Source organism: Peromyscus maniculatus, chromosome 23 (assembly GCF_049852395.1).
Source record: "Peromyscus maniculatus bairdii isolate BWxNUB_F1_BW_parent chromosome 23, HU_Pman_BW_mat_3.1, whole genome shotgun sequence".
NCBI lineage: Eukaryota > Metazoa > Chordata > Mammalia > Rodentia > Cricetidae > Peromyscus > Peromyscus maniculatus.
Window position 1 is genome coordinate 60,009,849 of NC_134874.1, and position 14,461 is coordinate 60,024,309.

The 14,461-nt window shown below is 37.1% G+C and overlaps 1 protein-coding gene across 1 annotated transcript in view; it reads left to right on the top strand.

Moving 5' to 3' along the window:
• LOC143270446 (vomeronasal type-2 receptor 26-like) overlaps positions 1–14,461 on the top strand; it is a 41,492-nt gene that overhangs the window by 24,540 nt on the left and 2,491 nt on the right. The window contains exon 5 of the mRNA XM_076560377.1: positions 945–1,068. Coding sequence (XP_076416492.1) covers positions 945–1,068 — 124 coding nt within the window. The remainder of the gene's footprint in view (positions 1–944; positions 1,069–14,461) is intronic.

Below are 14,461 nucleotides of genomic sequence, written 5' to 3' on the forward strand. Positions count from 1 at the left end.
TCTTGGTCTAATCAGAGCTCTTGGTTGGTGCTGATGGACTCTGTGTCTCAGGGAGCAGATGTGGTTTCAAAGGGTAAGTGGGTTTAGGAGGTGGGGTGGGGCTTTTACTTACAGGGTCCAGTGAGGGATGGTGGTAGTCTGACCTGCCTGCAAGAGACCTGCCTGCTGGCCTCAAACTGGGACTGCAATGGGTGGTGTGGGGGCACAGGGATGTGCCCTTGGGCCCAAAGCCTGGAGGCTGGGGTGATCAGCTATGAGAGTAGACTCACCTCTTAGTCTAATCTGCACTGGTAGACTCTCAGAAGTATAGTTATTAAGTGATTAACCAAGAAGGCAATCGATGAAAATTCTAAGTGATGATGTCACTAATGTTTGGAAGAAAAAACATAGCACTATTCTGAATATGGGGAGTCAAGGATAAAAGTCACAGTAATGGATCATAATTAAGCATCTATGGACTATCAACATATAATGGTGTCAGGAGAAGCTGTGGCCATCCACCAATGGCCAGACCTTCTTTCATGGGAAATGTGAATCAGACTGAATGGTTGTGACTACAAGCTGGGAAGGTAAAGGTAGAAATGGATAGAAAAATGTGTCTGGGTTTATGTCTGACAACTCAGCTGTTCCATAATTCATACAAGGAAGGATTTCTGGCTTTCTGCCTCACAGGAGAGAGTATATAGATGTCCTACAAATTTCACAAAAGCCAGCAGAAGTTAGTCACAGTTGGGACACCATAATGAAATTTTGAACTTTCAGCATCAGAAAGTGTGATAAATTCAACTCTACATTCTACACTACTGTATGGAGAAATCACAGTGCCTCATAAGTATGTACAATTTTCAGATTCTGCTTGCAGTTTAGGTAGTTTAGCTTAAAAATATTTTAAGGCTGTGACTGATGCACAAAATATGATGATTTTTTTTCTGTGTTGCCCTCAGACTCCTCAATCTGTATGTACACAAAGCTGTGGTCCAGGTTTCTGGAAAATTCTACAAGATGAAAGACCAATCTGCTGTTTTTCTTGTATGCTTTGTCCAGAGAGTTACATATCCAACCAGACAGGTAGAGAATTAATACTTTCCTCAATCTGCTTGTGAATGTAGAAGGAGAAAACTAAGACATGACCATGGTGTTGTGATGCAGCACTGTTCTCCATATCTTTTCCACTTATCCCCATATTCATTAGTAATCACTGCTGATGCCACACAATGTGTGAATATTTGAGTGGCAGCCCTCATGTTATTGTGTCATCTGCATCCACACTTCCCAAAACTACCTTTCATTATATGGTAGTTTCATCTCAGCTCTTGCAGTGATCCATGCAATGTACTGCCAGACAATATGAGGTGTGCAAGTGTCCAAGATGCATGTGTATTCCTTGAATAAATGAATCCAATGATTCTTTCCTGAAAATAAGTCCTGGACAAGTACATGTGGGGCTGTTTCTTAAATGTACATACATAGAATTAATTTTTCAACACTTACAGTTTTCATTTAGAATATCAAACAGAGTATGGAAAAACAAGTCTTTGTAAAGGAAGTTCCAGCTGCCTGTAGATATTTGTCTAGGATGATGGTCAGCCCTGAGATCATATATACAGCTAATATTATACAGACATAACAGATGGTATTTAGGAATACTTGCATTCATGCACACACACAAATCAACAATTAATGAAAAAGAGGAATAAATTTAACAGAAAATAAGACTATGTTGAGTCCAGGAGAGAGATTAGAGGGAAAAATGAGAAGAGAGGTAATGAGGTAATTATATTACAATTTAAATAAGGAAGGATAACATAAAGAAAAAATTGGTGAAAGTAGAATATGAAATTCTAATAATGATGACAATTTACTACTTAACTTCTGGCTTCAATAAAACCGACACTTAAGGAACTGTATAACAAATGGAATACATTATCACAACAAAATGAAAGATGGGGAGATTAATTAAATAGAATTTAGTTTTCTAAAACGTAATGTTACCATAGGTGAAATTATTGGCAGAGTGCTCTGTGATTGTCATCATCATAAGGGCAGGATAACTGGAAATATCTAATTCCGTAGTGGATGTCTTCAGGTAAAGAAAAGGTTATTAAAATAACTCTGATTATTTTGATGTGTGCATGCATGTATGTGCCATAGCTGACATATGGAGAACACAGGACATCTTTGTGGAGCTGGGGCATCTTCCTTGACTTTGACATGTTTAGAGTTCAAACTCAGATTATCAGGTTTGCATGGTAAGCCCTTTTCTCTACAGAGTTATATATTATACGAACACCTACCCTGATTCTTAGAGCATTTGCTACACCAAGCATTTGTTTTTTGTTTCCTTTTCTTTTGATTTTGAATTTATAATGAACTTGTGTTATTTTTTCACTTTCCTTAATGTAAAATGTGTCATATATAACTCATTACTCTCTTTCACATTAACAGCTTTTTTTTTCATTGATTGGATTACAATTATATATGTATACACATGATTTACTAATATAACTGGATTGTTCTGTATGACATTACTTGCATATATGTCCTTAGGGCTAACCACTTTGTATTGAATGACAAACTGTGCTCTTCCCTGGGGAAGACCATTTCTCCCCCTCTCAACATTTTGTAGTTGCATCTTGTTCTTTGGGTAGGGTTGGGGCATTGTGATCATTTTCCTGAATACTTTGGCATGTCTGTTGCTGTTGTCCCTCGTCAGTTCCACATATCTAGGTGGTCATGTTGGTAGGACTTATGGGTTCAGCTTATGATGTTACTAGGAGACACAATCTCACAGACAAACCCTGAACTTTTGCTCCTTATGATCTTTCCACACCCAAATCTGAAATGTTCTGTGAGCCTTAGGTTTGGGAATGGTATTGGAGATTTATCCACTGGAGGTGCCCTCCACAACTCTGCATTTGATTGGTCGGTCCATATTGGTCTCATCTGTTGTAAAGAGAAGTTTTCTTGCTGGGGAGTAAAGACTATAATTATCTGTGGGAATCAGGGCAAACATTTACAGATTGCTGTTACAGATCATGCTGGTCTAGTAAATTAGTAATAATCATGACTTCACTATCACTGAGTACTTAGGTTTCAGGCAGAGGAATGGTTTCTTTATTGTTGAGTGGGTCTTGAGTCCTATTTAAAGAGCTGTTGAATACTGTCAAGGCATGCATGTCACTACTGCACCCTTAGGGTTTTGTGCTGGTCATTGATATGGTTCTTAGTGGACATAGCAGGCTAGGACTGTTGGTAGTCTCCATCATTTGGAAGCTTGCATGGTGTCTTCTGGTACTGTGAAAGCCAGTCCTCAGAGAAAGGACATTCATGTAAGTTCTACCTCAAGGGTCTCTGGGCTCTGTTTCTGAAATACATGGTGTCGTCAGCAGTAGGGACTCACTTTTCAACTCTGCTGGATGAACAACGGCAGCAGTGATAGGCGGTATGCTTTGGGAACCCTTCAACAACCCTGGACAACAGCTCCAAAGGAAGTTTCTCGTGTCTGGTGTTGGGTTTGTGTTTATAGTCTTGTTCTTGGAGAGAGGAGCATCAGCCCAGAGGAGAAAGTTTTATTAAAGCTATATGTATCAGTATAAAGAGAATTAATGGTATTGTAGGGTTTTTCTAGTTATAGTAATATTATGAGACTCTGTGGTTTTCAGACATTCTTACTGATATTTTACCACCTCCCTCCTTGTTCTGTATTTACTTCCCTTCCTCTTCCCTAAAGTTCCCTCATCCCTTTTTTTCCTTTTGGATCACATCACTTATTCTGGACATCCTTATTGTTATTTCAGTCTCTTCCCTCCCTCACCTGTATTTATCTCTCTCTTACCTCCATGATTAGAGTCTCCCTCTTTTGCATGTCAGCTTTCTAGTCATCTCTTCTCTGCTATTCTATACTGTTATTCCCCAGCTCCTGCAGTGGTCCTGCTCAGTTTCCTGTCCTCTGCAGTTTCTCCAGGACATGTACTCACATCTGAAGATTTGGAGATAGGAGCCTCAGATGAGAAAGAACATGTGACATTTGTCTTGGTGGGTCAGGATTTTTTTACTCAGTATAATCTTTTCTAGTTCCACCCACATATCCACAATGTTTATAATTTCATTTTTCTTTATACTCAAATGGTTTTCCATGGATTGCGGGTATCACAGTTTTATTATCCTCTAGTCAGTTCTAGATTATTTAGATGTTTTTCTATTTCCTAACTGCTGTAAACAAAGCCGCATTGCACATGCAGAGCAGATACACATGGAGCAGGATGTGGAGTCCTAGGGACGTAAGACAAGGAGTGGTTCTGCTGGGTCATATGGCAGAATTACTTTCCCCATGTTTGCACAGTGGCTTCCCCAGCTACAATCCCACCATAAATGAATGAGGATTTCCTTTTCCTCTGTGTCACTCAAGCATTTGTCAGTTGTTCTGTGGATCTTTATATTCTTCAAGTGGTAACATGAAATCTAAAGTTGTTTTGGTTTATGTTTCCATAATGACTAAGGATGGCAGACTTTTTTGAATTATTAATTAGCCATTTTATTTCCAACTGAAAATCTCTTTTCAGATGCCAGGATCACTTCTTGTAGAATAGGTCATTTGTTTTTTAAGACTTTGTTTTTTTTTTCACTTCTTTGTATATTCTGGATATCAATCCACTGTCAGATATATACCCGGCAAAGATCCTCTCCCATTCTACAGGCTTTATCCTCACTCAGTTGACTGTTTCTTTGGCTGTAAGGAGGCATTTTATTTCATGAAGTCCTACTTTTCAGTTGTTAGCATTAATTCTTAGTCAAATGGAGTCCTATTCAGAAAGTCTTTTCCTGAACCTGGATCATGGAGACTTTTGATTATGTTTTCTTCTAACAATTTCAGTGTTCCTGTTTTCAGGTTCAGGTCTTTGATCCTTTGGAGTTACATTTGCAACAGGTGCTAGATATGGGCGTAATTGCATTTTTCTATTTGTGGAACTCCAGTTTTTCAATGAACATGTCTTCATAATGCTTTCAATTCTCTATCTTGTTTTTAGTGTCTTTATTGAATATTAAATGACTAATCTAACATATGCTCAAATTTGGGTTTTGGATTTATGTATTGATCTACAGGTATATTTTTCTGCCAGTGCCATATTATTTTGTGGTTGTTTTTGGCACAGTCATATCTCAATGTAATGGCAGAAGTCATAAAGCCAGCACAGCTGCTTGACAAAGATTCAGCAGAGCTGAGCCACATGATGACTGCCATGCCACCTTTGGTTTTCATCTCCACCTCTTACATACTTGGGGTACTTTTAATATTTGTACAATTTGGGCATGTTGTACTGATGGAAAATTCCATATGAATCAATTATGCCTACTGCAAGGAATGCTGCTTCTAAGCTTACCCAGGAAAGTACTGAACATACTATCCGCCCCCACTTTGAGGGAGATATCCTTATCTACTTGAAGGTCTTCCTTATGCTTTGGAGGTTGTGACACATAAAGAAGAAGCCAGAGGTCTCTTCATGAGGCTATGAGACATTCTTGAAACATCTGTCTCTGTACTTACACTGGAACAAGATATTCAAAACAAAGTAAATTCAAAAAGGTCAACAAGATCTGGTGGGCTAGAGGAGTTGGCCACAGTTCAGATTATAAGGCTCTTCCCATTGTACACTCAGACATTTGTGTGGCATACAACTCTGTAGCAGGAGTCTTAAAAATTCTTATTAATAAAATCAAACCTGAGACCCTTTATTGGGGTGAATACTGGGATATCAGAGAAACAGAACAAGCCACAGCTACCTAACCTCGACAATTCCTCAGCTGATCCTGTTTCCTCAGACTGGAAGCTTCTCAGTTCTCATCCAGAATGGGTCTCTGCTGAACTGCTGCTAGAAGCCTGAAAGCTTAACCAGCCAAATGCTTCTAGTTTCTGGTCTTCAAGCCTTATATATCATTCTGTTTTTGCCATCACTCCCTGGGATTAAAGGCTCACTTCTTGGGATTAAAGGCATATGTAACCATGCCTGGCTGTTTTCAATGTGGCCTTAAACAGATAGATTTCTGCCTCTGGAATGCTAGGATTAAAGGTGTGTGCTACCACTGCCTATCCTAAGTATCTAGTGGCTTTTCTGTTCTCTGACCCCAGATAAGTTTATTAGGGTGCTCAATATTTTGGAGAATGCAATACCACCACACAAGTCTGCCCTACATAGAGACATATTGATGAGCAAAGTGTGGAGTGGAAAGATGATAAAAGTATGAGGTGTTAGGACCTCCCTCTCTTAGAAGTTAGCTCATGTAGAGCCACTATAATGTCATATGACCAAGGAATAACAGAATGCCAGGATTAGACATATAGATGAATTCTATAAGGATATAAATGTGAACATTGATTGTATTATGCCAGAATTTGAATAATAACTGCAGCAGCTTTAGCCTGAGGATTTTTCCTGGGTACTCTGACCACTAAGAGTTATTAATCCACTGCTTGGGACATGAAAAAATGCCCAGGGTGGTTGAAGATTTTGTTTTGGTCTAATGTCCTTGAAGCAACCAAAACAACCAGCCTGAGCACATGCTGTCATATTCCTCTAGATACTCAAAAATTGGGTTATGGGGTTTATGAGTAAGAAGGATAACTCTATTAATGAAGTCAAAACTTGAGGGGAAATGACTGGAAATGATAACTCTGTTCTGCCATAGTTTATTAATGGTGACTAAAAGATAAGCAAAAGGAAGTGAAACATTTGTCCAAAAACAGAAATGATATGATCTATGTTTTGGAACATCATGAATGTATCCCTGCTAACTAAATTCTTAATAAATAAAGAAACACTCTGGCTGCTAGTCAGTCAAGCTGCAAGATTCTCCCGACCACCATGGCCTGGCTCACTTCATTCTCCTGTGGATTCCTTACATCCTCCGCAGGACCCATCCACCACCGGGGAATGGCTTCTGGCAAATTTTGGTGTTTTTTTTTTTTTTTTTTTTTTTTTTTTTTTACTATGCCTCTGTAATATATCATAAAATTCAGAATGGTAATCCTTCTGTCATAGTTATTTCTTATTCAGTATTAGTTTGGTCTCCATGGTGTGTTGAATTTTGGTATAGTTTTTTTCTATCTGCAACAAATGAGCTCAAGATTTTGATTGGGTTTGCATTGAATTTATAAATAGCTTTCAGTAGAATGTTCATTTTCATAAACTTAATTCTACCAATCAGTGATCACAGGATGGAATGTCTTTTAATTTTCTACTGTCTTTAATTTTTTTTCAGGGGTTATAAGTTCTCCTGTCAAAGTCCTTTGCTTCCTTGCTTAGATTTATTCCTAAGTAATTTATTTTCTTTAGGAGGATTGTGAATGGGAGTCTGTCCATGCTCTCCTTCCTATGTTTGTTGTTAGTGTATAAAAAAGGACATTGATTTGTGCAAGATGATTCTGTATCCTGCCACATAGTTGTATTTGTTAATCATTTCAAGAATTTTTTTGGTATATTTTGGGGGTATCTCTAGTGTATAATACCATATCATCTGCAAATAGGGATAGTTTGACTACTTTCTCTATTTGTAATCTTTTAACTTACTTATCTTGCCTTATTGCTCCAGATAATACTTTGAGCACAATATTGAAAAGGAGTGGGAGTGGTGGACTTAGTTGTCTGATTTCTTACTTCAGTGCAATTGTTTTAAGTTTTTCTCCATTGAGAATGATATTGCCTATGGGTTTCTTATATATTGCTTTTATTGTGTTGAGGTATGTTCCCTCTTTCTGTATGTTGTCTAGAACATTTATGATAAAGGGAGTTGAATTTTGTCACCTTTTTTCATCTATTGAGATGTTCATGTGACTTCTGTCTATAATCCATTTATGTGGATTTTACATTTATTGAGTTAAATATGTTGAACCATTCCTACATTTCAATGATAAGGCCATCTTAGTCATGGTATACAATAGTTTTGATGTGAGTCTGTATTCTATTTGCAACCATTTTATTGAATCTATGTTTCTTAGGGATAATGGCATGTGGTTTTCTTGTTTTTGTTGGGCCATTTCCTGGTTTTGGTATTAGAATGAAAATGGCTTTCTAAGGGAGCTTGGAAATGATCCTTCTCTTCTATTTTTTAAATATTTTAAGAAGGTCTGACTGTATATCTTCTTTGAATGTCTGGTGGAATTCTGCTGTGAGTTCACCTGGACCTGGACATTTTTATACCTGGAAGGAATTTATTGTTTCAATCTGCTGTGTATTATGTGTTTGTTTAGCTTGTTGACTTGGTGTTTTGATTTTTTAATGGTTTGCCTGAATCTAGAAACTTATCCATTTCATATAGGTTTTCAAGAATACTGGAATACAGATTTTCTTTTGTTTTTATAATAGTCCCTTACAATAGTCTATGCTTCTTGGTGTTTGTTGTAATATTTCCCTGTCATTTCTGATTTTTTTTCTTCCTTTTTTTTTGGTCACTTCTGATTTCTTTCTTTCTTTTTTTTTGGTTTTTTTTTTTTTTTTTTTTTTTTTTTTTTTTTTTTTTTTTTGGTATTTCGAGACAGGGTTTCTCTGCGTAGCTTTGCGCCTTTCCTGGGACTTACTTGGTAGCCCAGGCTGGCCTCGAACTCACAGAGATCCTCCTGGCTCTGCCTCCCGAGTGCTGGGATTAAAGGCGTGCGCCACCACCGCCCGGCTTTTTTTTTTGGTTTTTTGAGACAGGGTTTCTCTGTGTATCTTTGTGCCTTTCCTGGGACTCACTTGGTAGCCCAGGCTGGCCTCGAACTCACAGAGATCTGCCTGGCTCTGCCTCCCGAGTGCTGGGATTAAAGGCGTGCTTCACCACTGCCTGGCTCCATTTCTGATTTCTTAATCTGACTCCTCCATTTCTTTCTTTGGGCTACTTGAACCAAGTGTCTGTCTTTATTTATCTCCTCAAAGAGTCAGTTCTTATGTTGGTTGCTTTGTATTGTTTTCTTTGTTTCTATTTCATTTATTTCTGCTCTGATTTTTGTGGTGGTATTGTGTTCCCCGAAATATTGTGCACCCTAATAAACTTATCTGGGGTCAGAGACAGAATATCCACAATGTCAAACATAGAGGATAGGCAGTGGTAGCACACACCTTTAATCCTAGCATTCCAGAGGCAGAAATTCATGTATTCAAGGATACAGCCAAGCATGGTGACTCACGCCTTTAATCCCAGAAAGTGAGTCTTTAATCCCAGGGAGTGATGGTAGAAAGCAGAAAGGTATATAAGGTGTGAGGGCCAGAAACTAGAAGCATTTGGCTGGTTAAGCTTTTAGGCTTCTAGCAGCAGTTCAGCTGAGAGCCATTGGGATGAGGACACAGAAGCTTCCTGTCTGAGGAAACAGGATCAGCTGAGGAACTGTTGAGGTGAGGAAGCTGTGGCTTGTTCTGCTTCTCTGATCTTCCAGCATTCACCCCAATAACTGGCCTCAGGTTTGTTTTTATTAATAAGACTCTTTAATATTCATGCTACAGATTTTATTATTTCTTGCCATTATTTTGGCTTGTGTTTGCATTTTTTGTTTTTCCAATTTTTGAGTTGCATCATTAAGCCATCTACTTGTGTTCCATCTGATACTTTTAACATAGGCACTTAGAGCTGTAAATTTCCCTTGTAAAATACCTTTCAATGTATCCCAGGAGTTTTGTTGGTTTGTGTTTTCATTTTCATTTAGTTCCAGGAATTTTTTTATTTCTTTCTTGATTTCTTCTTTGACTCATTCGTCAGTAAGTACTGAGTTGTTTCATCTCCAAGCAGTCTGTGTATTTACTACAGATATATTTGCTGTCAAGATTAAGTTTTGTTGTATTGGGATAAGATGGAACAGGTATTTCAATATTTTTGAATTTGTAAATACCTGTTTTATGTTCCATGATTTGGTCTATTTTTGAAGTGCTCCCATGTGTTAAAGAGCAGAATAAATTTTCTTTGCAGTTTGTGGGGGATGCTATGTAGATATCTGTTGAGTCCAGGAGATTTTAGATGTGACTTAATTGTGATATATTTCTCTTTATTTTTTCCCAGATGCCCTGTCTCTTGGATAAAGTGGGCTTTTGAATTCACACACTATTAGTAGATTGTTGTTACTGTGTCACTAAACACAGCAGTACAATTTTTATAAAACTAGCTGCCCCAGAATTGGATGCATACACGTGTAGAGTTGTAATGTCTTTTTTGATTGCTCTTCCCTTGATTAGAATGTAGTTTCCTGTTTTACTTTTTCTAATTAATTTTAAATTAAAATCTACTTTGCCAGATGTCATGGTCACATGCATGCTTGCTTCCTGATTGTATATAACTGGAGTATTTTGTCTGTCATTTTATTTTAAGGTGGTGTTTATCTTCAAAATCAAGATATGTTTCTTGAAGAGAAGAGGCAGATAGATTTTGTTTTATGATCCATTCAGCTAGTCCACATTTTTAAATGAATAATTGAGGCCATTGATATTTAAGATATTGTAGAAACTTATGTTACTTGTGGTCACTCTGCTGTTGAAATTTGTTGTTTTCTGTGGTCACAGTGGTGTTTCATGTTGTAATAATCATGTCTTCTTATTTCTTTCCACCATCTCTACTGTATTCATTGCTCTCTTCAGTCTAAAATATAACTTTATGTATTTTCCTTAGTTCTGGTTTGGTGGATATGATGTTGTAGGCTGTTTATGTCTTGGAAATTTTGTATTTTTCCTTCAGTTTGGCAGTTATTTTTGCTGGGTACATTTCTCTAGGCTGGCCAATATAGTCTTTCAGGACTTGACATGCTTTGCTCTAGGCTTTTCTGGCTCTCATGGATTCCATTTAGAAATCAGCTTCTATTCTCTTGGATTTTCATTTATATTTGCCTTGTCTTTTGTTTTCCTCTTGCAGCTTTCAGCACACCTTCTTATTATGTTTTTTAAGTGATAATTAAAATTTATTCTAAAATATTTTTTTTTGTTAGTGTTTTAGTAATAATATGCTGTAGGGATTTTCTTTTCTGGTCTTGTCTATTGGTGTACTCTGTGCTTCCTCTATATATTTGGATATATCTTTCCATGGTTTCAGTAACTCTTCTTCTATGAAACTGACCTTATTGAAAAACTGGTGTATGTCATTGACCTGGAATTCTTCTCCATCATCTATGCCAATAACGTAAAGATCCAGTTTTCTCAAAGCATCCGACACTTCCTTTCCTGTTTCAATTTTTCTTATTTCTTGATTATTTTTATCCTCTATTCTATCTTGGATCCTAACTTCTCCTTTCTGCTTGTTTCCTCTGACATGGAAGGCTGTCCTGGAGTTTCTGGCTGGACTATGTGTTTTTTCAATCCTGTCCTCATTTCAGCTTGAGTCTTCGTCATGCTTTCTATTTCTTTGTTGAATTCCATGTACAAGTCTTGCATTGTCTTCATCATTTACTTCAGGTTTATGTTTGTGTTTTCTCAGGCATCATTATGGCATTGATTCTCCTTGAGTTCTCTTTAGTTTTATTAAACTGTTTGTGTCTTCTTTCAACTGCTTAAATTACTCTATGAATATAAGGAATGTTCTTTTACAGTCTGTGTCCTGAATTTTATTAGGTAATACTCATTGGCAAACATTTCTACCAGACTGGTATATTTGGAGAGAATACACTGTCTGTATCTGTGATATTATTGGTATTTTTGATAATATTTGGCCATGTGGATGTTTTATTACTCCTAATATTCATATACACAATGCAAATTGTGGCAAAAGAGATTATATATAAGCTTGTTATGTCTAGAGGTTGAAAATGGCTTATATGTAATGAAATAAAATACAAAGAATGGCTTGGGCTTTTGTACAGCATGTGGGTCCTTACTGATGCCTGAAGTGTGGGGGTACATCCGGCTGGATGCAGAGTTTGGATGAAGAATTTGGATGTTGCTGAAACATTCATGAATAATTAAAATGTGCTGGAGGTATTATTATCCTAGTTCTAAGTTTTACTATACGGTTAAAGTAATAAAAAAAGGATGGTATTGGCATAAAAGCAAACACATAGGCCAAGGGAATTGAACTGAAGATCCAGACATAAATCCACACACATATGGACACCTGATATTTTATGAAGAACCCGAAAATACACACTGAAAAAAGGATAGCATCTTCAAAAAATGATGCTCATCTAACTGGATGACTGCATGTAGAAGAATGCAAATAGACACATACTAATTATTCTACACAAAACTAAACTGCAGATGGATCAATAACTTCAACATAAGGCCAGATACATTGAACCTCATAGAGGAGAAAGTGGGGAGTGCCCTTAAACCAATTTTCACAGGAATGACCTTCTGGAGAGAATATCGTTAGCACAATCACTAAGAACATCAATTAATATATAGGATCTCATGGTGCTGAAGTGGTTCTGTATAACAAGGACACCAGAACTTGAGCAAAGTTACATTCTACTAAGTTGGAAACTATTTCTACCAATTATATTTCTGAGAGATGGCTAATATATAAAATGTGTAAAGAACGCAAAAGAGAACTGAACATCAAAATACAGGGCAGTTAAAATGGAGTACAGAAGGAAGCAGAGTTTTCTTAAAAGATAAAACTGAATTGGCTGGGAAACACTAAAAAATGTTCAACATCTCTAGTCACTAGGAAATACAGATCAAAACTACAGGATTGCAAAGTCAATGAAAGAAATGACAGTATTCCCTGGCAAAGGTCTGCGGAAGGGAGAACGTTTACTTATCCATCACTAGTGGTTGTGCAGACTTGTACAGACCCTATGAAAACAGTGCCGGTTCCTCAGGAAGCTGGGAATAATTCTACCTCTAGATCCAGATAAACCACACTTTGGTTCTATCAAAAGGACCTGCACCCTACTACAGAGACCCTTACTCAACCATGTTCATTGCTGCACTACTTTGAATAGTCGGAGCCTGGAAAGAGCTTAAATATCAACAATTGATAATAGATAATGCACATTTGGTACATTTAGACATTGGGATATAATTCAGTTGTTAAAGAATAAAATCAATTTCCCCCAAAGGGGTCCTATTGGATGTATTAACAACATTTGAGGGCAGGCCCCATGCAAATCATTAGAAAGCCAATAAAAAATGAACTCAATTGTATGTTTGTACACTTTTTTTTCTTCTCATTTTGCTTTAGTGGGAATTTTTTCCTTTTTTTTCTTTGCTTGTTTAATTTCATTTCTGCTTTTATGGAGTGTGTGTGTGTGTGTGTGTGTGTGTGTGTGTGTGTGTGTGTGTTTAGGACATTTTCTGTCCTAAAGACAGAGGGAGAAAATAAGAGAAAGAGGGAGGGAATATAAAATTTGTGTTGTCTTATTTAGAGTTTCAATTACTATGAAGAGACACCTTGACCAAACCAAGTTTAATAATTAGAAACATAATTTACTGGCTTACACTCTCAGAGGTTACTCCATTATCACACTATGGTAAAGGGGATTCTTTCCTTTATTTCTTCCTCAGCCCCTTTATCATTTTGTATGAAGAAGGGGTACTGGTTTTTTAGTTAATTTTGAATCCAGCCACTCTGCTGAATGTGTTTATCAGGTGGAGGAGTTCCATGGTAGAATTTTTTGGGTTGCTTATGTATACTATCATATCATCAGCAAATAGTGAAAGTTTGACTTCTTATTTTCCAGTTTGTATCCTCTTGGTCTCCTCTAGTTTTCTTAGTGCTCTAGCTAGAACTTCAAGTACTATGTTGAGTAAATATGGGGAGAGTGGACAGCCTTGTCTTGTACCTGATTTTTGTGGAATCTTTTGAATTTCAGTTTAATTTGATGTTGGCTATCAGCTTGCTATATGTTGCCTTGATTATCTTTAAGTGTGTTCCTTGTATCAGAAAGGGGTGTTGGATTTTGTGAAAGGCATTTTCAGCATCTATTCAGATGATCATATGTTTTTTTTTCAGTTTGTTTATGTGGTGGATGAATTGACAGATTTTTGTATATTGAATCAGCCCTGCATCTCTGAGAAGAAGCCTACTTGATCCTGATGGATGATCTTTGTGATACATTCTTGGATTTGGTTTGCAAGTAATTTACTGGGTATTTTTGCATCAAAGTTAAAGAGAGAAGTTGGTCTGTAAATCTCTTTCTTTTTGAGTCTTGGTGTGTTGCAGGTATCAGGGTGACTGTGCCCTCATTCAAATGAATTGACAATGTCCCTTCTGTTTCTATTTTGTGGAATTTGAGGAGTATTGGTATAAGCTCCTCTTTGAAGGTCTGATAGAATTTGGCACTAAAACTGTCTGGCCCTGGACTTTTGTTGGTTGGGATACTTTTAATGATGATTTCTATTTCCCTGGGAGTTATAGGCATATTTATATGGCTTATCTGTTTTGATATAAATTTGGTATGTGGTACCTACCTAGAAAACTATCCATTTCCTATAGATTTTCCAAATTAGTGGAGTACTGATTTGTCAAGTACTGATTTATGACCTAATGATTCTTTGGATTTCCTCAGTGTCTG